This window comes from Sebastes fasciatus, chromosome 8, assembly GCF_043250625.1.
Source record: "Sebastes fasciatus isolate fSebFas1 chromosome 8, fSebFas1.pri, whole genome shotgun sequence".
In the NCBI taxonomy this organism is placed as follows: Eukaryota; Metazoa; Chordata; class Actinopteri; order Perciformes; family Sebastidae; genus Sebastes; species Sebastes fasciatus.
Window position 1 is genome coordinate 33,061,447 of NC_133802.1, and position 22,278 is coordinate 33,083,724.

At 40.6% G+C, this 22,278-nt stretch overlaps 1 protein-coding gene across 7 annotated transcripts; it reads right to left on the reverse strand.

Moving 5' to 3' along the window:
* Positions 1-1,484: 1,484 nt before the first annotated feature.
* Positions 1,485-20,907, reverse strand: ccdc30 (coiled-coil domain containing 30). 7 transcript variants are annotated; one of them, XM_074642555.1, is made up of 29 exons: positions 20,826-20,907; positions 18,975-19,067; positions 18,849-18,937; positions 17,664-17,846; positions 17,354-17,468; positions 16,204-16,394; positions 15,963-16,043; positions 15,726-15,800; positions 15,091-15,247; positions 14,576-14,662; positions 13,712-13,827; positions 13,495-13,622; positions 13,206-13,398; positions 12,680-12,778; positions 12,072-12,200; positions 11,149-11,286; positions 10,767-10,945; positions 10,378-10,645; positions 8,597-8,719; positions 8,060-8,230; positions 7,614-7,823; positions 6,018-6,175; positions 5,709-5,874; positions 4,344-4,465; positions 4,040-4,181; positions 3,768-3,904; positions 2,312-2,429; positions 2,039-2,103; positions 1,485-1,831 (listed from the first exon to the last, which is right to left on the reverse strand). In XM_074642555.1, the coding sequence occupies exons 3-29, from the start codon at positions 18,867-18,869 to the stop codon at positions 1,621-1,623; spliced, it is 3,783 nt and encodes a 1,260-aa protein (XP_074498656.1). In that variant the 5' UTR covers positions 18,870-18,937; positions 18,975-19,067; positions 20,826-20,907; the 3' UTR covers positions 1,485-1,620. The 7 variants fall into 7 exon arrangements, with proteins under 7 accessions (XP_074498656.1, XP_074498658.1, XP_074498655.1 ...); XM_074642557.1 differs by having other exon boundaries at positions 14,591-14,662; positions 15,726-15,803; XM_074642554.1 differs by having other exon boundaries at positions 15,726-15,803.
* Positions 20,908-22,278: the final 1,371 nt, after the last annotated feature.

The following is a 22,278-nucleotide window of genomic DNA, read 5'->3' on the forward strand; positions in this document are numbered from 1 at the left end:
CTCGAAGATAAAGTCAAACACTTCATCGTTTCAGGCACATTGAAGACAAAATAGACGATGATTTCCACAGTTAATTCTAGTTCTAAGAGTTCATGTGTATTTTATTCCCATGTCAAACACATCTCTTTGTAGTACTTTCTGATTGAGCGTCTCTGGAGGAAACCGCTGAGGTTCACCAACGTAAAAAAAGAAACAACAGCTTGTGATGCTTGAAATAGACAAAAAAAAAAAAGCTTCAGGAATTCTGAGGCTTTTTCTGACATTTTGGCTGTTTGTTTTTTTAACTACAAGCAAAGCTGCACGTTGTAAATACTGGAGTGGCTGCAGCTGACAGGAAATAGGAGAGTGACAGATAGACATGAAATGGGTCCACAGTGTTATCGTTATATTATATATGATGATTATATCATTACATATGATATAAGTGCCAATTTTCTAAACCTGTAAGAATACGTTATTAGATTCTTGACACAGTAAAACCATAAACATACAACACCATAGGCATTTTTTCATTGAAAATACGTACCGTTGATATACTGCTATATTCCACTGCTACATTTTCCCAAAATGTAAACACAAGTTAAAAACTACTTATAAAGTGCTCAGTTTAAACTCACTCAAATCTCCCTCACCAAATGTCTTTGACATTCACTGCACTAGTGTGAAGTACATATTGTCGTATCTTATACCATTTCATAAAAAAATATGATAATAGAGTGCTACAGGAATTAATCCTAAAACCCAGATGTGAGTTAGCATTTCAGCCGTTCCCTCGTCTGGAAGTCAATGGGTTTTTAGTTAGGAGCCTGAAACAAGGTCTGTGGTTTTAACACACGCTGAAGAGATTTGAACGTTTTGTTTTACGACATAAAATACATCAATAAAAAGGCGTTTGCCAACAAGTGGCTGAATGAGACTACTAAACGTTATCACGCCGACTCGTCCTCCTTTACAGCCTTGTTGTTTATACTCACGCTTGTGACCGTGGTGTAGTTCGTTTATAGCTTTTCACTTCTGGCAATTGCTTCAAAAATCATAAAAGTGGTGTTCATTTGAGGAGATTATCTTGCTGAACAAAACGTGTAGGTATCATAAACGTGTGTTTGCCACAGAGCTTATTTTCTGCAATAATCCAAAACCCAATGGAACAATCCCGTTGGCTTTTTGTAGAGGGAACCAGGGCGATGCTAACTTCCTGGTTGGCCGACAAAAATATGTCATCCCTGCCGGAGCACTCTCTAATCTTTCCTGTGAGCCAACACAAGGCTTTCAAGCGTTCTGATTTGTTTTGCCGATGCAAACAACTGACCAACCTCCCAGGCATATGCACACATTTGTGCATACAAACAAGGTGGTGCCACGCGGTTAGCTTCTGACCTCCTGTTTCCTTTAACATATGTCATAACAAATATTTGATTGACACTTGCACAGGCTTTTGTTCACTCTGAATCTGGATCACAGTACTTGCAAGCCAAACAAGAATCTGCTTTTCACTCCTTTATTCTGACTGTCTCCAGTGGAAGTGGCGGGATGCTGTAGTACCACCCGATACGCTGACTTAACCTCGCGGGTAGCTCGCCGTTGCAAACACGGGCAGCCCACGCCAACACCTCCCATCTCTCATACATGGTCACTGTTTTTAGGGTTTTGCTCTGTGCCTTTGGTGTCTGGAGAAACCAACTGGGAGGTGAGATTCAGGTAGCCCTGCTCCGGTTGTTGTTGGTGTGTGGAGACAGACCCCCGAGAGCAGTCCACCGCCGAGCGCTCGGCCACCGTCATACAGCAGATCGTGTCCAGGATGTCCAGACGGTCACAGGAACCTGACGTCAGGCTGGCGACACACACGTAGTGAGAATTGGCACAAAAATGCACATAAAAGCATCCACATATAGATATAGATATGTAAACCTATTAATCTGTGATAGGACAAGAAAATTAAGTTGGGAATTCTTTGAAGAGCTTAAAAAAGACATTAAGCTACACCACAAATTATAAATATGAATCAACCAAACCATTGGTCCTCTCAAACCTGCCTTACCTTAGCGTAGATGTGTGCAGGAAGCTATCACGGAGACTTTCAGAGGGGTACGCTTTCTTGGTATTCTGTTGAGCATTTGAACCATTTATGATCAAAACGCATTCATATTTTTATTACAATAAAATAGGTCAAGCCTCCTCAGCAGTGATGGAATCCACATTGCACCAACTCACATCACTAATGTTGGATGAACTTTTTCAAAACAACAAATAAAGCCTGTGTGTTTTGGGTGGCACGTCCCATTAAAAGGAATAAAAGTCTGTCCGGTGTTACCTCCAAGCCGTAGAACGACTGGGTGTTCCTCAGGGCACGCTCTAAGCAACTGACTTTGCTGGAGAGCTTCAGGGTTCGATCCTGAAGTTGTCTGTTTTCCACCTCTAAGATGTTGACCCTAGAACACAGATTAATGTTCACACTCACTCACAAAAAATATTAAGCCAGTGTGTCCTTTACGTCTTCACCAACACATGCAGGTGAAGGACAGTTCTGGCAAACTTTAGAAGACAAACTTAGAATAAAACCCAGGAATCTCTGGCCTTTGCTTCGTATAGATTTTTAATTAATAGTTCATATAAGGGCAGTCAAAGTTAACGCCATAATAATGCGTTAACGCAAATTCGTTTTTACGCAACTAATTTCTTTAACGCATTAACGCAACTTGCAATTTTTAGGTTGTAGCGGACTCAGTTTTAAAGCTGGTACGTAAGTGAAGATACTGGTATCATATGAAACTAGAAAACCTAATGAATCCATCGGTACCAGCCATGTCATACTAGCTTGTCATGAAGGAGGTTAAATAACGCTCCAAACTTACGCTACATTTTGGTGAGGAAAAACTGTCATGGCCATTTTCAAAGGGGTCCCTTGACCTCTGACCTCCAGATCAGTGAATGAAAATGGGTTCTATGGGTACCCACGAGTCTCCCCTTTACAGACATGCCCACTTTATGATAATCACATGCAGTTTGGGGCAAGTCATAGTCAAGTCAGCACACTGACACACTGACAGCTGTTGTTGCCTGTTGGGCTGCAGTTTGCCATGTTATGATTTGAGCATATTGTTTTATGCTAAATGCAGTACCTGTGAGGGTTTCTGGACAATATCTGTCATTGTTTTGTGTTTTTAATTGATTTCCAATAATAAATATATAAATATATTTGCATAGAGCAGCATATTAGTCCACTCCCATGTTGATAAGAGTATTAAATACTTGACAAATCTCCCTTTAAGGTTCATTTTGAACAGATAAAAAATGTGGGATTAATTGCAATTAACAATTTTAATCGATTGACAGCCCTCGTTTAAATGCAAAGATTTGACGGCTCAGATTGCACAAAAAGTAGTGCTATGATGTTGGATGTTACAGGGACTGTAAAAAAACATTTTTTTTAAATTACTTTGCATATGGTGGTGTTCTTTATACTGACAGTTTTCATAAAATTAGATATTAAAAAAGCCTTGCTTACAGTATCGCAATATATCACATCGCACCCTCTGTATCATGATACGTATCGCATCACCAGATTTTTGCCAATGCACAGCCCTATTCACCTTCATCTTGATCTTTAAATTCTTGGTAGAGAGAGATCCCGATCAATGAGATAATTCAGTCAAGTTAACATTCATTTAGCAATTTCATATCCAATCATAATACTTGAAATCAATACTCAAGCTGCCACCTCGAAAGAAACGGCGGCAGGTATGCATTAGTGTGATTCATTGAGATACCTGTGTTGGACGGTGGAGGCGGTCCTCATGCCGTTGCTGCCCATTTCCTCGGCCTCGCTTACCGTCCGCAACAGTTCCCTCTTCTCCTCCAGAAGCTTCTCATTTGCCTCCATCACTGTCTGGATCGTCGCCTTCTCCTGAAAGCCAATAAAAACAGAGATACTTCAGAAAATATTTTTTCTGGCACAAACATCTCTTGTGGGAAACTTAGCAGGAAGCGTTTTGCGTCGTTTGTGTGTGTCTGTGTGTGTGTGTGTGTGTGTGTGTGTGACCTTGTGTGAGAGGCTGGAGGCCAGCCCCAAGTCGTTCTCCAGTTTCTCGATGATGCGGTCCCTCTGTGCGGTCTCCTTGACGAAGAGCTGCTTGGCCTGACGCATCTTGGTCTTGTGACGACTCTGCTTTTCGTCGTACTTCCTGGTTGGTGGAGCAGAGGAAACTGACCTCAGGAAACTAGTGTCTTAATTGCAAATTATGCTATAACCTTATTCAGTTGATCAGAAAATACATAGTCATTTCTTAGTACCAGAGTTAATTTTATTTCAATGTACAGTATCTACATTCCTGTGTGTGTCTCACCTGACGTGCGTGTCCAGTTGGAGGAGAACTTGCTGCAGCTCGATCTGCAGTCTGTCACACTCCTGCTGACAGGCCATCAAGTCCTCCTGCAACCTGTGGCTCGACTTCTGGCCGTCTCTCACCTGAAGGACACATAAATATTAGGGCTGTCGAAGTTGACGCGATAATAACACGTCAATGCAAATTTGTTTTAACGCCACTAATTTCTTTAACGCTTGTGAGTTTTAGGTTGTAGCAGGCTCGAAAAGGCTTAAAGGTAGAGTGAAGATACTGGTATCATATGAAACTACAAAACCTAAAGAATCCTTTGAGACCAACTATGTCATACTAGCTGGTCATGAAGGAGGCTAAATAACGCTAAATGTTGGCGAGGAAAAACTGTCATGGCCATTTTCAAAGGAGTCCTTTGACCTCTGACCTCCAGATGTGTGAATGTAAATGGGTTCTATGGGTACCCACGAGTCTCCCCTTTACAGACATGCCCACTTTATGATAATCACATGCAGTTTGGGGCAAGTCATAGTCAAGTCAGCACACTGACACACTGACAGCTGTTGTTGCCTGTTGGGCTGCAGTTTGCCATGTTATGATTTGAGCATATTGTTTTATGCTAAATGCAGTACCTGTGAGGGTTTCTGGACAATATCTGTCATTGTTTTGTGTTGTTAATTGATTTACAATAATAAATATATACATACATTTGCATAAAGCAGCATATTTGTCCACTCCCATGTTGATAAGAGGATTAAATATTTGACAAATCTCCCTTTAAGGTTCATTTTGAACAGATAAAAAATGCGCGATTAATTCGATTAATCATGGACAATCATGTGATTCATCGCGATTAAATATTTCAATCGATTAACAGCCTTAATAAATATATAAACAATAAATATGGCCAGAAAGTTTAAGGTGAGGACTGTGTACACTGACTCTGTAAAAATGACAGCCAAAAGTCAAGCAAGGTTAGAAGAAGAGATAAAGTAACAGGGCTCACAGATTGTCTAGACATCGTTTTGGATACGAAACAACACCTCTGAAAAAAACGTGTGATTTCTCCGAAAAGGTGTCACTCTATATCACACTTCTATGAACTGATGAGAACTTGTGTTTGGGAAATACAGAAATAGAAACTTTTCAAGTCAACGAGCCAGAAAAAAACCATCTGAGGAATGATGAGAAATGCAAATTTAAATTCTATTTAACTGAAATTACATTGGAAAGCTGTGTACAGGCTGAAAACATCAACAGACATAAGTTGTGAATCACATTTGCTCAACAATAAGAGTGCGAAAGGTGCCTCAGTTGTCACAAAACCCTGCAGTACTAATAACATGTGATGAGCTGTTGTACACTGTTCCTCACCTCCTCTCTGGCCTTGCCAAGCTCAGCCTCCAGGATGGCCAGACGGGTGTCCAGCTGCTGGACACGGTGGCTGAGCTCTGCATTTGTCCTCGTCGTGGAGTCGTCCTTCAGCCTCAGGGAGCGCACCTGCTGCTGCAGCTCCTCCTCACGCTGCTCTAACAGCTTCCTGCGATAGGAATGGAGGAAAAGATGAATGGAAGGATGGTCAAAAAAAAGAGTGCATCAGAATTGTGACCTAAAACTTGCAATGTTGATTATGGCACGGTTTCTGCTCCTGGGCAGCGTCAGCAGCACTGTAGTTTCTGTGACCTGGTGATGTGCTCCTCCTGCTGCTGGGCTCTCAGTGCTGACAAGGTGTCAGACAAATCCCTGCTGTCCCTCTCCAGGCGGCTGCTCTCGCCGGCCCGAGCTTCCTCCATGCGCAGCTGGTGCTGGGCACTCTTTAGCTGCTGCTGCAGCTCCAACACCTGCCATCACAACGCAGCCACAGGCTTCACTCAGTGTGACAAACAGATAACATGACCTCCCGACCTCACAACATTTCCAGAGAACCCCCAGGATTTCCTGAAGGTGTCTGACAGAAATAGACTTTAATGTTGGTGAATAACCCCAAGAAAGAGCTAATTTTACTCTCTACATCTCTACAGCAGCAGGAATCACGTCCCAAGTTTTCTTCACAACAGGCAACTGCTTCTTCTGCACATTCAATATTAAAGGGTAACTTCGGTACTTTTCAAACTGGATCCTATTTTCACTATGTTTTTGTGTCTAACAGACTAATAGGGACAACAATTTCTGAAGTTGGTCCAGTATTGAGGGAGAACGCTGTAGACGGCAGCCGCTCACAGGCTGCAACATGGTGCTATCGGGGCAAGCTGGCATCCTCATTTACGTCCACTAAAAGTGGTTGTTTTTGCCACGACAGGCTCCGATCGTTATTTTAAGTGTCTGACATTATTGAAAGAGTTGAGCTGAAATCTGGCGAGGTGACGTGTTGCTGGAAGACAACGGTGGAATAGTGGAATAAATCCATGGTGGAAACGTGAGAGGCAGTTTGTTGTGTTGGAGGACAGCAGCTTAGTGTTATCTAAACGATTTTCAATGTCATGGCTGAATATTTAGATGATTTACACAATGTGGATGAGGTGTCTGACTTTATTGCCGCCCGTATTTATTACCAGAGTATACGGATATTCAGATTTCACAACGAGACTTCTCCTTGAGCGGGACTTGGACACAATAACAAACAGACGGGATCAAGCGAAAGGTAAAGAAAACATTGTATTTCTCTGTAGTGTCCTTCCTATAATGTTGTCAGACACTTATAATAACAATCTGAGCGGGTCAGTGGCTAAAACAAACACTTATAGTGAACGTAGCGTTGCATTGACGCTGCTCACTTGTCCTTGCAGTTCATTTCTTGGGTGCCAGTTATCCCTCAATACTGGACACATTTCAAAATAAGTTGAAATGGGCTTTATTAAAACTCAAAGGCAAACTAGGTCACAGAAATGTACCGCATGTATTAGTATGTAATTTATGAAGATATATATCCAAATTGGCTATTTACAATATCACATCTTGTGCTGCATAGCAATTTCCATGGGATGGGAAAACATATTCCATTAAGGGCTCAGAAAGCTTCATTGGAGATTTTACTAATAAGCAAGTCCTCAACAAGAGATTATAAACTAAGGAGTAAAATCTCCTGTACTGGGGTCTTTTTCACAAAGCCTGAAATTGGCAACCAGGGATAACCAGTATGACACCAGTATGGTTACCAAATAGCCCAGTTAATTAACCAACCTAACTATGAGAGCATTCATGTAGGAATAGTGGAATTTGCAATTACAATCCAACTCAACATCGACGCACCAGGTTTAACACCAGATGAGATGCACTGACCTTCTTGTCGCCAGCAATGAGTCGCGCCCTCTCGGCCTGCAGGTCCTCCTGCAGACTGGTGGTGGTGCTGCGGTTTGTGGAGTTGCGTGCCAGGTCCAACTCCAGCTCCCTGACTTTATGCTGCTGACGTTCACACGCAGCAGCCTGAGTGAGGACGCTCTGCTCCACCTGGACCAGCTTGGTCTGGACCTGCTTCAGCTCTGCACAAAGCTGAAGGAACAACAGAGCATGAGCACAAAAACGGGCGCTTAACACCAACGTAACAACGATTCTGACAACTACAGCTTTCTGTTTGGCACCTTTCGTCACAGTTAAGTTTTATGCCACAGTTTCACATTAATTAGCATTCACAGTGAGGTGACTAAGAGAGTGATTAAGATGATGATTAAGTGATAAATGTCAGAGGCATTCAGGAAACTCCCACTGTGCTGTAATTAAATACCAACCTTGAGTTTTTCCTGGTCCAGCAGGGTGTTGTGTCTCTCCAGGTCGATGCTTTTCTCCTTCTCGTAGCGCAGCTCTCTCTCTGCCGAGGTGAACAGGCTCTGGGCCCTCTGCAGGTCCTGCTTCATCTGCTTAGCCTCCTCCGCCTTCTGGCTCAGCACTGAGTCCTGGGACTGAGGAGGGAAATGAGAGACAAGGTTGGGATGTGTTTACGCTGAAGGGGAGTACAGATAAATACAGGTAGCCCAGCTAAGCTAGGCTGTTGTGAATCATCAAGCTATTCCCACATGCCCTCAATCATTTTAATGAAGATACCTGAAGTTTTTGTGTTAATCATCAGCATTTATTATGAATAGAAAAGAGAGGAAGATCGAAAGAAATGCTCCAGACCAAGCTTTAGAAATGTTTAAAAAACTCACTAGTAACTCAAAAATACTAAATACAAAAGGAGACAGTGATTTTTTAGATATGTTAAATAGAGCTGCAGAAAACAGCATGGCCATCTGGGCATGTTGAGGGTGTGCTATGATCATGCATACCTTGATGTGTGCCTGGGCTTTAGTGACCTTAGCCTGCAGGCCCAGTTGGTGCTGAGAGGCCTGCTGCCGCTCCACCCCCAGCCTGGTCTGCAGATGATTCAGCTCCTGCTTCACACCGGAAACCTACGAAGACAACGCGCACACATATACAGTATGAATCACACATGGTCCTGGCTGAGGAAATTCCCTTTCTGCCTGCCTTCCTCTACAAGCAGGTCAAAAGGTCAGGAAGCGCTTCAGTCTTAGCCGTACTCAAGGACACAAAAGCTGGACAGCAGCACTATGAACCAGGGGCTAGTTGCATATACTTAGTTTAAGACTAAGTGTTGGCCTTAGACTGGTCTTAGATTGCCAGGTTAGAGTAGTCGAATTAAGCCTGTCTGTTACTTAAATATGAAGACTGACTTAATTTGAGGTAAGAAAGTTAACCACCTCTCCACCTGGCTAAGGTTGAGGTGAGAGGTGTTGCTACGGCAACAATATGTTAGAAGGTCAGTTAGCTGACTATTTTAACTGTTTATCAATTACTTTTTGGATTATTGTACCATTTTCTTGAATTGTTTCTGAACATCTTTAACGACTGTTGGATTAATGCTGTTTACCTTTTCTGTTATTTCCTCCCAGCCTTGTTGTTGCTGTTTCTGTTTCATCTGCCATGTTTAGTCTAAGACTAGTGTTGTTCTTAGACTGGTCTTAGATTGTCAGGTTAGACTAGTCTAATTAAGCCTGTCTGTTGCATAAATATGAAGACTGACTTAATTTGAGGTATTAAAGTTAGTCATGTCTCTCCCTGGCTAAGCCTGAGGTGAGAGCTTTGTTGCTATGGTAACAATATGTTATTGTTGATATGTTATTAACTACTCCAACTGTTTATTCATTACTTTTATCTAAATTTGAGCTAACTATTCCAACTGTTTATCCATTACTGTTAGCTGACTATTTCTGAACATCTTTAACGGTTCTTTAAAAACTGTTTGATTAATGCTGTTTACCTTTTCTGTTATTTCCTCCCAGGCTTGCTGTGCTGTTGCTGTTGCTGTATCTGTTGCATCTGCCATGTTTAGTTTAAGACTTGGCCTTAGACTGGTCTTAGATTGTCAGGTTAGACTAGTCTAATTAAGCCTGTCTGTTGCATAAATATGAAGACTGACTTAATTTGAGGTAGGAAAGTTAGTCACCTTTCATCCTGGCTAAGCCTGAGGTGAGAGCTTTGTTGCTACGGCAACAATATGTTATTGTTGATATGTTATTAACTATTCCAACTTTTTATCCATTACTTTTAGCCAACTATTCTAACTGTTTATTCATTACTTTTTGGATTCTTGTACCATTTTCTTGAATTGTTTCTGAACATCTTTAACGGTTGTTTAACAACTGTTGGATTAATGCTGTTTACCTTTTCTGTTATTTCCTCCCATTCTTGCTGTGGTGTTTCTGTTTCTGTTTCATCTGCCATTTTTCCATGTATTTTCTTTTCTGTGAAGTGTCTTATTTCCCCCATAATGCATTGCACGGCAAGCTATCTAAGTCAGTCTTACATTAGTCACTCATAGGGAAGCTTTATGCAACAGGTACATTTAAGTGTCTATAACAAGTCTGACTTAAAGTTATATTTAAAGTCTAGGTCTATTTCAATGCAACTCACCCCAGGGCTGTGTGTTGAAGGACATTCTCTCTACCCTACCCCAGTTTCTGAACATCATGTCATGCAAGATGATTTCACATATGAACCTTTTTTTTACAAACCAAATCCCCTACCAAAGGACATGTAATCCAGTTACCTCATCCAAGCGCTCCTCCTCGGTCCGCTCCACTGGACTAAGTCTGGATTCTACATGAGCTGTGTGTAGTTCAGGTCTCTGGCTGCTAATAAGTGCTTCCTTTGTTGAGGAGAGCTGCTCTTGATGCCACTTGAGCTGCTCTTTGAGGCGCTGTATCTCGAGCCCCAGTCTCTCTCTTTCCCCCTCAGCCGTCAGCTTCTCCATGACACTGGAGCTCAGCCTGGCCTGGAGCTCAGCAGTCTGCAGCCGCTCAGAAACCATCTCATCCCTGCGAACATATGCACATTTATGCAAAACGAGTAAGCTCCGGTGTATCGAGGCCAGTCGCAAGATAGGACTGGTCATTAGACATGATAGTAGTACACTACTCCGGACTCTGGACTGAGAACCTCAAAGCGCTGTGTGCTGTCTGGAGGCTGGTGAGTTCAGCAGTTAGCCGGTCAGCCTGCTCCTGCAGCTGGTCAACCTGAAGCCTGTGTTCCCTCTTGTCCTCCTGGGTCCGGTTACTGTCCTTGTAGCGTTCCAGCTCGCTCTGGAGCCGGCTGTGGGCGCGCTCCATCTGGGACACCTGTCAGGCAGGAAGATGGAGAGAAACTCATTTTTTCAAATTTCATGTTGACATATTTCAATGTTGCCAAGTTTATTTTGATTTATTTCCTGTATTCAATAATAATTTATCCCCGTCGTGGGGATGTTTTGTCCAGTTTCATCACGTTTAAAAGGACTGACGAGGTGTCAGCAATAGCAAGCAGACTTATAAAATGAACAAACCTTTTCCTCCAGAACTGCTTTTTCTCCCTTGACTTGCGTGAGGCTCTTGATGAGTGTTTTCCCTTGTTGGCATTCTGTCTGAAGGCTGTTGACCTCAAGTCTCAGCTTCTTCAGCTCTCGCTCACCTATCTGCAACGCCTTTGGAGTAGAGAATGAGGGAATTGGATACAGTTTCTGTATCGCTTGTAACACTAACTTTGTAAATATTGCTTCAGGACTAGGGCTGTCAATCGATTAAAATATTTAATCGCAATTAATTGCAAATTAATGGCAAATTTTTTATCTGTTGAAAATACACCTTAGAAGGGAAATTGATCATGTATTTAATACTCTTACCATGGGAGTGCGGAAACATGCTTGCAAATGTATGCTTGCAAATGTATGTATATATTTATTATAGGAAATCAATTAACAACACAAAACAATGACAGATATTGTCCAGAAACCCTCACAGGTACTGCATTTAGCATAAAACAATATGCTCAGATCATAACATGTCAAACTGCAGCCCAACAGCCAACAACAGCTGTCAGTGTGTCAGTGTGCTGACTTGACTATGACTCGCCCCAAACTGCATGTGATTATCATAAAGTGGGCATGTCTGTAAAGGGGAGACTCGTGGGTATCCATAGAACCCATTTACATTCACACATCTGGAGGTCAGAGGTCAAGGGACTCCTTTGAAAATGGCCATGACAGTTTTTCCTCTGTTAGCACAAGTTAGGAGTGTTATTAACCTCCGAAAGATCGATTGCATTAATCGATTTGTTAAAGAAATTAGTGGCGTTAAAACAAATTTATGTTTAACTTTGACAGCCCTATTCAGAATGAAACCTCTATAACTGAAAATTTAATTTCACATATTTGTGTAGCTGCGGTGTTATTCCTGCCAGATGAAGCATTTGCTGATGTGTGGTTTTTACCTCCTTATCTTTTTTGAGGGCGGCCTGGGCAGCGCTGAGGTCAACCTCCAGCTGTTTCCTCCAGTCCTTCTCCTCAGTCAGACGGGCCTCGAGTAGAGCCAATCTCTCCTGGCTGCTGTCCCTCAGGTGCTTCATACAAGGTGACACGGGAACACAAAGCATTCATAGGTTGCACTGAGTCATGGCATCTCTGCAGGCTGAGGGTCAAGGTTTAAGTTTATTCCTATTTTTTACAATTTAACTTTCTCTATGGCCATCTGAGGATAGTATTGTACGAATTTGACTGTTAATGTGGCCCGGGAAAGGGAAGTGTGGGGTCCCCTGCTGGAGCTGTTGCCCCCGCGACCCGATCCCGGATAAGCGGTTGAAGATGGATGGATGGAATTTGACTGTACAGTTTTCCTGGATGACCATACCAGTCACATTTATTGTCCTGTTGCTGCTTATAATACAAATAAACAATTAAAACTCACTTTAATTACATTTTAAGCATTAGGATTACACCTCTTTTTGCTCTATTTTCATCTGTATGTCTGAGCTCATCACGAGCCATAGTGTTCCTGCTGTGTTAACACAATAATGATATTCAAAAGTGAGTAATGTTTTACCAGCTGTAAGTAGGAGTCAGTGGTTTTGATCTCTTCTCCATTCTTCGTCATTTTTTCATCGACATCCTGCTTCTTCAGCTCTGCCTCCAGGACTTTGATCTGCATTGACCAGTTGAGATTATGACTCAGCCGTTAGAGAGATGGAGGTTTCCAAGACAGGTCCTAGACTAAATTATACCGTCTGAGTTCTTCTGGTGAAGGACTGGCATTGATGAATGTCTGAGACACTAGCTTTCTTCAGCGTCTCAGGTTAAATGTTTTAAACTAACATTTTTGTACGTTTAGTACATAATCCATCAATCCTTTATCCTGGGGCCAGTTATATAAACATAAAGCTAGTTTACGACTAGTCCTGGTCTTAGAATGTCAGGTTTGACTAGTCTAATTAAATTGGCAACAATCTATTTGCCAAGTGGTTCCCAACCTTCGTCAAGGACCCCTAAACTGACACAAATTAGACCACTGACTAGGTCTATTTTTATGCAACTGGCCCCAGTTATAAAAATGTTTTGGTGCTACTCATTACCCTCCTGTGGAGTCCCTCCAGTTCTCCGTCGTGGCGATGCCTCTCCCCCTTGCTGGCGTTCTGGGCCTCCCCTAGCAGCGCCTCCAGCTCCTCATTCCTCTCCTCCAGCTCTTCCTGCTCCTTGCGTAGCCTCTGGAGTTGCCGTTGCAGCTCCCTCACTTGCACAAGCCCGTCTTCCATCGCCTCATGACACCTGATGGAGAATGATGGTGATTAAAGTCAGAAAGAGCAGGTGGGATTAAACATCCATTCATCACACTATCAACCAGGATGCAGTTGATGTATTTACCGTTTGTGAATGTAATCATTCTCTTGGGTCGACGAGCCAGACGGACTGTTTTGTGATTCACTGCTAATGCTCTTGTTCTTTCGATCCTCTTTGGTTACGACATCTTGGTCTGCATCATTTATTGGCAACTGGACAAACACAACAGCAAACAATGCCAAGCTGCTGCAACAACATTATGAGTTTTTATCTTAATAAAGGAAATTAGTAAAATACCAACCTGGTCCCGGAGATTTTTCTTCTCAGACTCTAAAGTGCGGACTCTCTCCCTCAGAGCTCTGTTCTCAACATCTAGTCGGTCATTTTGCTCTTTGGCTCGCTGCAGCTTCATCATATCTGTGAAGAGACGAAACCATGACCAGGAATATATTGCCTTTTAAACCCTATTACAATATTACAACATTATATAATATTTTACACATATACTGTATGAGGCAAATATGATGACAATACCTATAGCGCAGTGGGGCTACAATCTGTTAAGAAACTCATTTGAAATTTGCTTATTCAGTTCTTAAAGGGACTTTCTGTTAGCATTGGTGTCACATGGTTTTATGTGAGATTGTTTACTTGGCAAACCATGGATGCATGTGGTGCAGCTGCTCTAAGATTTGACTGATTCTTCTCAGAAAAGTCAAAGATTCAGAGAGTATGGGGGGAAACGAACACCAACATAATCAAACAGTTTGCGCCAGCCTAATGTGAATATAAGGGGAATAATAGAATGCACTATTCAAGTGCGAGAGCCAATGGAGAGAGGTATATAGTATAAAAATAATGGTAAGTAAATCAACTTCCTAATCAGGTAGTGTCTCTATTATTACCTGATATCTAAATAAATTCAATTTAAAAGAATAAAAAAAAAGAATGAAGGATTGAAATTAATCAAAAAGGGAAAAAAAAGTTTGTTGAAGCTTTTATATTTTCCTTTTCCTAAGCACAAACACAATCAGTAATATCCTAACAATATCCACCCCTACTAGCAAGTCCTACTCACCCACCAATTTTAACAACTCTCCAGCCGACCGGAATGTTAGAATAGTAAAATATAAAAACTCCAAACAATGTGGCTGGCAGTTTTTACCCAAGTCTGTCTCACCACAGTGTTTCAGTTTGTCCACTTCCTTCCTCAGGTTCTCTACTTCTTGGACCGTTCCCTGAAGCTCAGATCCTGAGATTATAAGCATATTTTTAAGTCTATAAAGACGAGAATACGCTTTCTGCTCATTCATGCCTTTTCAAACATTTCTCTTCATGTGCTGTTAATGACTCTGAACACACACATTAGAAAATTAGGTTGTTATATTGCCAAATCTGTAGCCTGACAACAAGTAATATTGATATTTCAGTAGGACAAAACATTTAAGCTACTTTATGTAGACATTAAAACATTTTAAAGGTGGTAGATAAACAGCTGGGTAGACCAGGGACTGGGCCTTAATGGGTGCTCAATGTCATCATGTGCATGTTTCTTACAACCACTTAATTCAGCAACAATGTCCAAAACAATATACAAAACTGTAAGTGTATATAGTCTTTAGAAACATCACAGACTCTAAATTCTTTGAGGGATACACACTGTAAGTCTTTGCAACATACCACTTGGGTCTTGGTTGTTGTTTTTGGCAGCATCCAGCTCATTGGTGAGTCTGCGGATATCCTGATGAGCCATTGCCAACCTCCTCGACGCCTCTTCAAGGTCCCGCTCCAGCCGCTGGCGCTCATTTCGCTCCTGGGAAATCTGCTCGCTGTGGGCCTGATGTAAGAGAATGAAGCGTGGATGGTGAGAGTGGGAGGAATGCAGCAGGAAGAGAAGACGGGCAGTTAGACTGGAGATGCAAGAGGCCCGACATGCTGTTGTAAGAGACATGCATTCAGAGGTTGAGATTCATCATCACCGCAGGCCTGGGAAGGAGTGAGGGCAATGAGTTACAATCTTATATGTGAACATTCACCTGCATAGGGAGACCAGTGGGACACATGCTGTTGCCTGTGACATGCCATTACTGTTCCTGAGCACTCATCAGTTGTTAGGAAATTGCATTCACAGATGTGTTACTGAGACAAGCAATGTTGTCTGCATCATAGTTGTCATGCGGATATCAAGGCACTTTGTGAGCGTGGAATGTATTTCAAAAAAGCAATACCGCTTTGAAACAAGCCAGCGATGCCCTCGTTATCACAACATCAGTGTTAGTGAGTTAGTTAGTATACGCTGTGACGTGGAAACCTACAGGGGTAATATTGTGTTTGCTTTGACCAGACCGGCGCAGACCAAACAGCTTCTTCCACGGACTCTGGGACGAACACTGCTGAGAGGAAAGACCCGTGTGTGCAGAATCACAACATAACTATCACCCTGTCTTTTAACTGGAAAAATGAGGTTGTACGTACATTTCTTCACAAACTTAATTCAGCCTGAACTTAAACAGACGTGTAACTCAGCCAAGGCCCAATGACAGTCGCCTCACCTTCGTCATGTTATCTATGGCTTCCTGTATATCCTCCCTCTGATGCCTTAACTCCTCCCCCATCGTATGGCGAATATGCTCCTGTCAAAAGAGTCACAGAGAGACTCTATTATATAAAACTTTGGACGGGTTCATTTGACAATTCAATATGACTGAAGACTGTACATTCATTGTTCGAGACCGTAGAGGCTGTGCATGTACAATTGAACAGTTCTCTGCAATACGTAGGTCAGTCCTTCACCTGGTGGTGGATTTCCCTAAAGTTTCCGCTGAGGCTCTGACTTTCCAGTCTCCTCTCAGCAGTCTCCAGCCTTTCCAGTAGTGTGGCCCTCTCCACCAGCAAGTAAGCCACCTGCTCACTGGGGCTGCTCAAGCCCATCTCATTGAGGTCCTCTTGAGCCAACATCTCCGCCAGCTCCTTTCTCTGACTCTCTGGAAGAAAGGGGAGTTTTCACTAGTCAGTAGTTTGTCCGGCAGGACTGTGAACTAATATTGAAGACAAGACTTAACAGAGTGCTACAGGAATGAGTGATAAAAAACGGCAATTAGTTAGCATTTTTAAGGTCTGTGGTTAACACAAGTTTAAGAGATTGAAATAATCCAAAATCCAATGGAAACATCCCATTGTCTTTCTGTCAAGGGAACCAGAGTGATGCTAACTTCCAGGTTTGCCTACAAAAATATGTCATCCCTGGAGCACTCAATGGCAACAAAACAGTGCACAAGTACTACTATATGGCAGCAGGTTTTGCATAAAAACAAGCAGAAATCCAACTCAGATAGTGTTTGCTTTAATATATTCACTGACACAATTTTAGAACATTCATGGCAAATAAAAACTGTGAGCTATGGTGTGTTTAAAATATCCAGCTCAGGGGCTCTGTTGAGCCCGGCTAGGCTACAACCCAAAGGAAAGAATGCCAACTTGGGCTGCATATTGGCAAGAATCTGGCGATACGATACGTACAATGACACAGGGGTTACGATTCAATATATTGCGATACTGTAAGTAAGGCAATATATTGCAATTTTTTAAATCTAATTTTTGGAAAATGTATTGTATAAAGATTAAACCACCACATGCATAAAATCGGAGTAAAAAAAAGTAAAATTTTCTATGCAATCAGAACAGTGGGATCTGCACTTGCATTTGTTACTGACCGGTAACATCCAGCATCATAGCTCTACTTTGAGAGGACACACACACTGAGAGGATGCATCTCTTTACAAATGAAATAAAGTATTGACTGAGTTAATCTTTACATGTAAACTAAAATTTAAAATTGACAGTCTTATTGAGAATTGATACAGAATCACAAAACATATCACAATACTCTATATTTTCTAACACTCCTAATGCCAATATTGCCCTACATTTGCATTGAATTCACCTTGTTGTTGTCTGATCTGGTGAATCTCTTGTCGCAATTGTTCATTGTCTCTCTCATAGTCGTAACACTCACGCTCTTTTAGCAGCCCACGAATATGTTCAACATAGCTCTCCACCTGACAGACAGAAAGACAAAAATCACACAGCTGCAGACAGTGACCATTTTGAGCATTTGCCATCGTCCTGTACCCATTTCAGATGTATGTTAGACTGGAAGCTTTGGAGCCTTCCGTCAGACACAATCAGGTCAAGAGGACTAGGGCAGTGTTACAGTTGGTGAACTAAAACTCCCAAGAATCCAAAATGTTCACCTCCTTCATTTCACTGGCCTGCTGGGTACGTAAGGTCTGCAGCTCCTGGGCGGCTGACTGGAGATTTGCCTCCCTGGCAAGCAGCTGCTGCCACAGGTGGCGCCGCTGCTCCTCCACACTCGCCCCCGGGGGCAAGCCATCCTCCTGAAGCCGCATAGCAATCTGGTCCAACTCTGTCCGCACCTGAGAACCCAGAGGAGGAGATGAATGTTTGGTGACCGGATATCATATAAATCACTTAAGTGTTGAACTGTTATGTTAAGCTGCAGCTTGTAAGACTTTATAAAAATGAATGAAATACCTCTCAGTAATGTGGTGAAACAAGAAGCATCCACAAATCAAGCTGGTCAGTGAATGAGTAGCCTTGTCAAAGCTTTGTTAGTTATAGCTTTTTTAAAATAGGCTATGTGACACGCTACGTCACCTGCAGCACAATAAGCTGAATATTCTTACTTTTGTACTTGTGAATTACTTACTTTTGCCAAACAATGATCCTGCAAACTACAGCATTAACAAAAGTGTTCAACATCAAGGTGGTCGAGCTCGCTGAAAACTGATCCCATTTGTGTGACACAAAGGAGAGGGACACAACATCAGAGTGGCATGCCAGCACTAAACACCTGTTGCTGAATTCAATACTGTACTTTGTAGTGCCTGTAACCTGAGCAGGCCCCCCGTGCAGCATTAAAACTACTCCAGGAGCGGTCACTGCTGCTCCAACAACATGCAACATATTGCTGTTAGGTATCAGGTCTCGTGTGCCTGTTGTACTTAAACATCACACCAACTGGTGGATGATGTTGCCTTTGTGGAACAAATGACAAAAACTTCAGACATTAACTACAACCATCGTCCGAATTAAGGCTGCACGATATGAGGAAAATATGTGATATGCAATAATAACATTGTTGAATATCATGATAACTATATTACTTGCGATTTAGTCTCTCCAACAGCCACTTTCACATGTAAATCTATATTTATTTACAGTAACTTACACTAGTTAAAACAATGACAAAGTAAAACTGCCAGCAGACAATGTGATGTGGCCAGTGGACAAAAAAGCATAACAGAATAACAAAACAATGTCAAGTTCAATCAAATATTTCTAATGTTGGAACAAAGCATATCAACAGTGACAGACACCGTGTTATCTGTAAGAAAATGAACAGCTATGAATGTTACCTCTTCATGATCCATGGTCATACATTAAGTTTGATGAAGCTGCATCTGCGAATGATGAACTTTTCCCTCAGTGGTGAAAGTGCTGATCCCAAACTATAATTCAGCCTCCTTGGTATGGACAAAACTCAGTCTGCAATGATGTGTCAAAGATCCTCAAACTTCACACTCCTATTGTTGTTGTGATTCATCCATGACAATGTCTCTAGTCCTCGAGTTTCTCTGCAAAAGATTAGACACTTTTAAACAATGCTGTCATGTCATGTTGGGACCTGCAGTCACTAGAATAACTACCTCAGTTCAGACAGGAACAGACACACTCTGGTTTATCAGCTGAGTTACATTGCATCACCTGAGGCTATGCAAAGCTTCAAGATGATTAGCTATGTTTGGCTGCTGTGTAATCATGAGGAATATGACAGGTGCTTTGCAGTTGGGAACGTTGCATTTAGCAACACATATACTGCCAGTAATTCCCTGCAATGTGCATAGAGCTGCAGCTACAGTTAGTAACGACCTCCCTCCTCATGATGAAAACTCACAATAACCTGATATTTTCAGGTGGAATTTCATTTCATTCTCACTGTGCAATATCATTTTCCACTTGTGCAATTTTGTTAATAGTCTGTTTATTGTCAATACTGTATATACTGCTCCTATTTTTATACTTCCTTCTATTTAAATGGGTCATATTTTGTTTCACTTTGTTTAGCTCTTTTTTTTACGGTGTTAGCTGGTGCATCTTGTTTATTGCACTATCCCCTTTGCTGCTGTACACTGCACATTTCCCCACTGCCGGAAAAATAAAGGAATATCTGATCTTATCATATCTTATTAATCTAAATTGTTAGGGGAAAAAAACAAACTCCAAATTGTAAAATTATATTAAATGTCAGAAAATGCAGTTTTCAGCCTCTCAAATATGGAAATGTCCTGCTTTTCTATTTTCATATCATATTAAACTGAATATCTTTGGGTTTTTGGACTGACATAAGAAGACATTTAAAGAACGATTAATCTAAAAAATGATAAGGCTAACGAAAAATCACTTTGTTTAGCTCTTTTTTACTGTGTTAGCTGATGCATCTTGTTTTTTGCACTATCCCCTTTGCTGCTGTACACTGCACATTTCCCCACTGCAGGACTAATAAAGGAATATCTTATCTTATCTTATCTCATGTGGGGTTAAACATCTTTGTTTTCCAGCTAACCATTCCTCCCAAAATAGAATAGAATAGAAGAGAAAGTTTTATTGTCATCGTATTAAATACAACGAGATTCACAGTGTCCACTTCTGGTCGGTGCTTTAAAACAAATACTTGACAAGACTAAACGAGGCAGATAAAACATATAACAGGTAAAACACACACAGTTATAAAGCAAATAAAACAGGTGAAGTAGATGTAATAAATAAATATAAACAGAAGTGTTACACTAGAAGTATGAAATATAAAAATAGATGTAATGTAAACAGAGGTAATTGCACTTAGAAAATAGGTAGAGTAGATGTAATAAATAAGATGTAAACAAAGGTAGTTGCACTTGAGGTGTATGTTGCATCAAGGATATATTGCACAGACTAATGTATTTCACATTCAGTGTATTAATATTGCAGATTGTCTGACGAGGAGCAAACGAGGGTTTTTAGTAGGACAACACATCATATAAACATGTGGTTAACTAACACAGTTGCTGACCACGTTGTGCTTCAGTCAGCTGGTAAACATCAGCTGAGACAGACTACCTGCTGAGACAGACTACCTGCTGAGACAGACTACCTGCTGCTCCTGCAGAGCTAGTTAGCAAAGTTAGCTCAGAAGTTAGCTATCGCTAGCTAGCTAGCTTTAGCTCTCTCCTGTGAGGCTCCGCAGCAGCTGGGAGAGTTTGGTTGTGATAACTGGAGGCTCTTGAAGCTTAAACGCTAGTTTATATTGCAGTGGAGAAGCTGAGTAAACAGAGTGAAGTTAAAGTTTTACTCACCTTTCAAAAGATAAGACTAGAAAGCTAAAAGCTAAACGCTTAGCAACAGGCGTGGACTGGCTTCTAGTGGTAACTAGGCAACGGACCGTACCACTGACAGGATTCAGGCAAACAAATGGGGGTGTTCGTTTTAGTATAGAAAACAATATCACAGGGAATATTGTTGTTGTAGATGACAGTTTTATAATTTGGCACAAGTTATAACTCTAACAATATCTAATAGAGATAAGGTTGACCCGGGTCTTAGCCTTAAATAACATTTATGGCAATTAAACGATCTTCACATTTGGTTTCGTCCGTGGCTAATTTTAGCTAATCTCTAGCAATATTTTCTAGCAAAATATTATATACATAAAAATGAAATTATTTAATATCCTTCCTTTTTTTATTTTTTAAAGATACTGATTTTAAAACATATTTGACCATGATTGATAACTTAAAAGTCAAAAATTCTAAATCGACTAAAACTATTAAATTGTGTAGACATTTTAAATTGATTCCATTTGTATAACAGACCCCGAATGTTTTTTGTTTGTTTGTTTGTTTGTTTGTTTGTTTGTTTTTATTCATCTTTTATTTTCCTTGCATTTTATTTTTTGTATAATTTATAATTTATTTTTATATTATTTTTATACTGTAAAATATTTTTGCAGAATTGTAATGAAAAATCTGAACATGCAAATATATTGTACTGAACTTTTGAAAGAAAGTATTAAAAAAAATTCGAAAGTTCAATACAATAGTTTCATTACAGAAAATTCAGCAATTAATTTCACTGCATAAGAATAATATAAAAAATAAAATAAATAAATCAAATGTAAGGAAAGAAAAAAATTAAGAAAAAAACCCAATTGGAATAAAATTTGAAATGTCTAAATAATCTAATAGTGTTTGCCAATTTAGAATTTTGGAGTTTTACGTTTTCAATCGTAGTCAAATATGTTTTAAAATCAGTATCTTTAAAACTATAAAATGAGTCTTTTAAACCATATCATTTTATTGATTAATATTTTGCTAAAATATTAATCAAATTAATTGTGTAAATTTCATCTGCCGAAAAACTGGGATCTCTATCAATCTAATCTTAATCAATAATATTAATCTTATTTTAAATGTAATGTTAATCAATGTTAATTATGTTTTTGTTCTCAGTGATAGTGGACTTTTGATGAAGCATGTCTCATTAATCCACGGATGTAAACACCAGAGGGCGACAAACAAACATTAATCTTGGTGAAATATCAGAATTAATGTTAAAATGTTGTCATGATTTTGACATTTAACTCAATCACCCAATAATATTTAAAAATTGTTCATTTCTAAAATTAATGGAGGGATACAGGCATTAATATTAACTTTTTTCAAGTACATGAAAACTTTTTAGATGTAAATGTATAATTGATGTTTAGAAACTTAATAATTTGTTGTTTTGCAGTGACCTCCTCTGACCCTT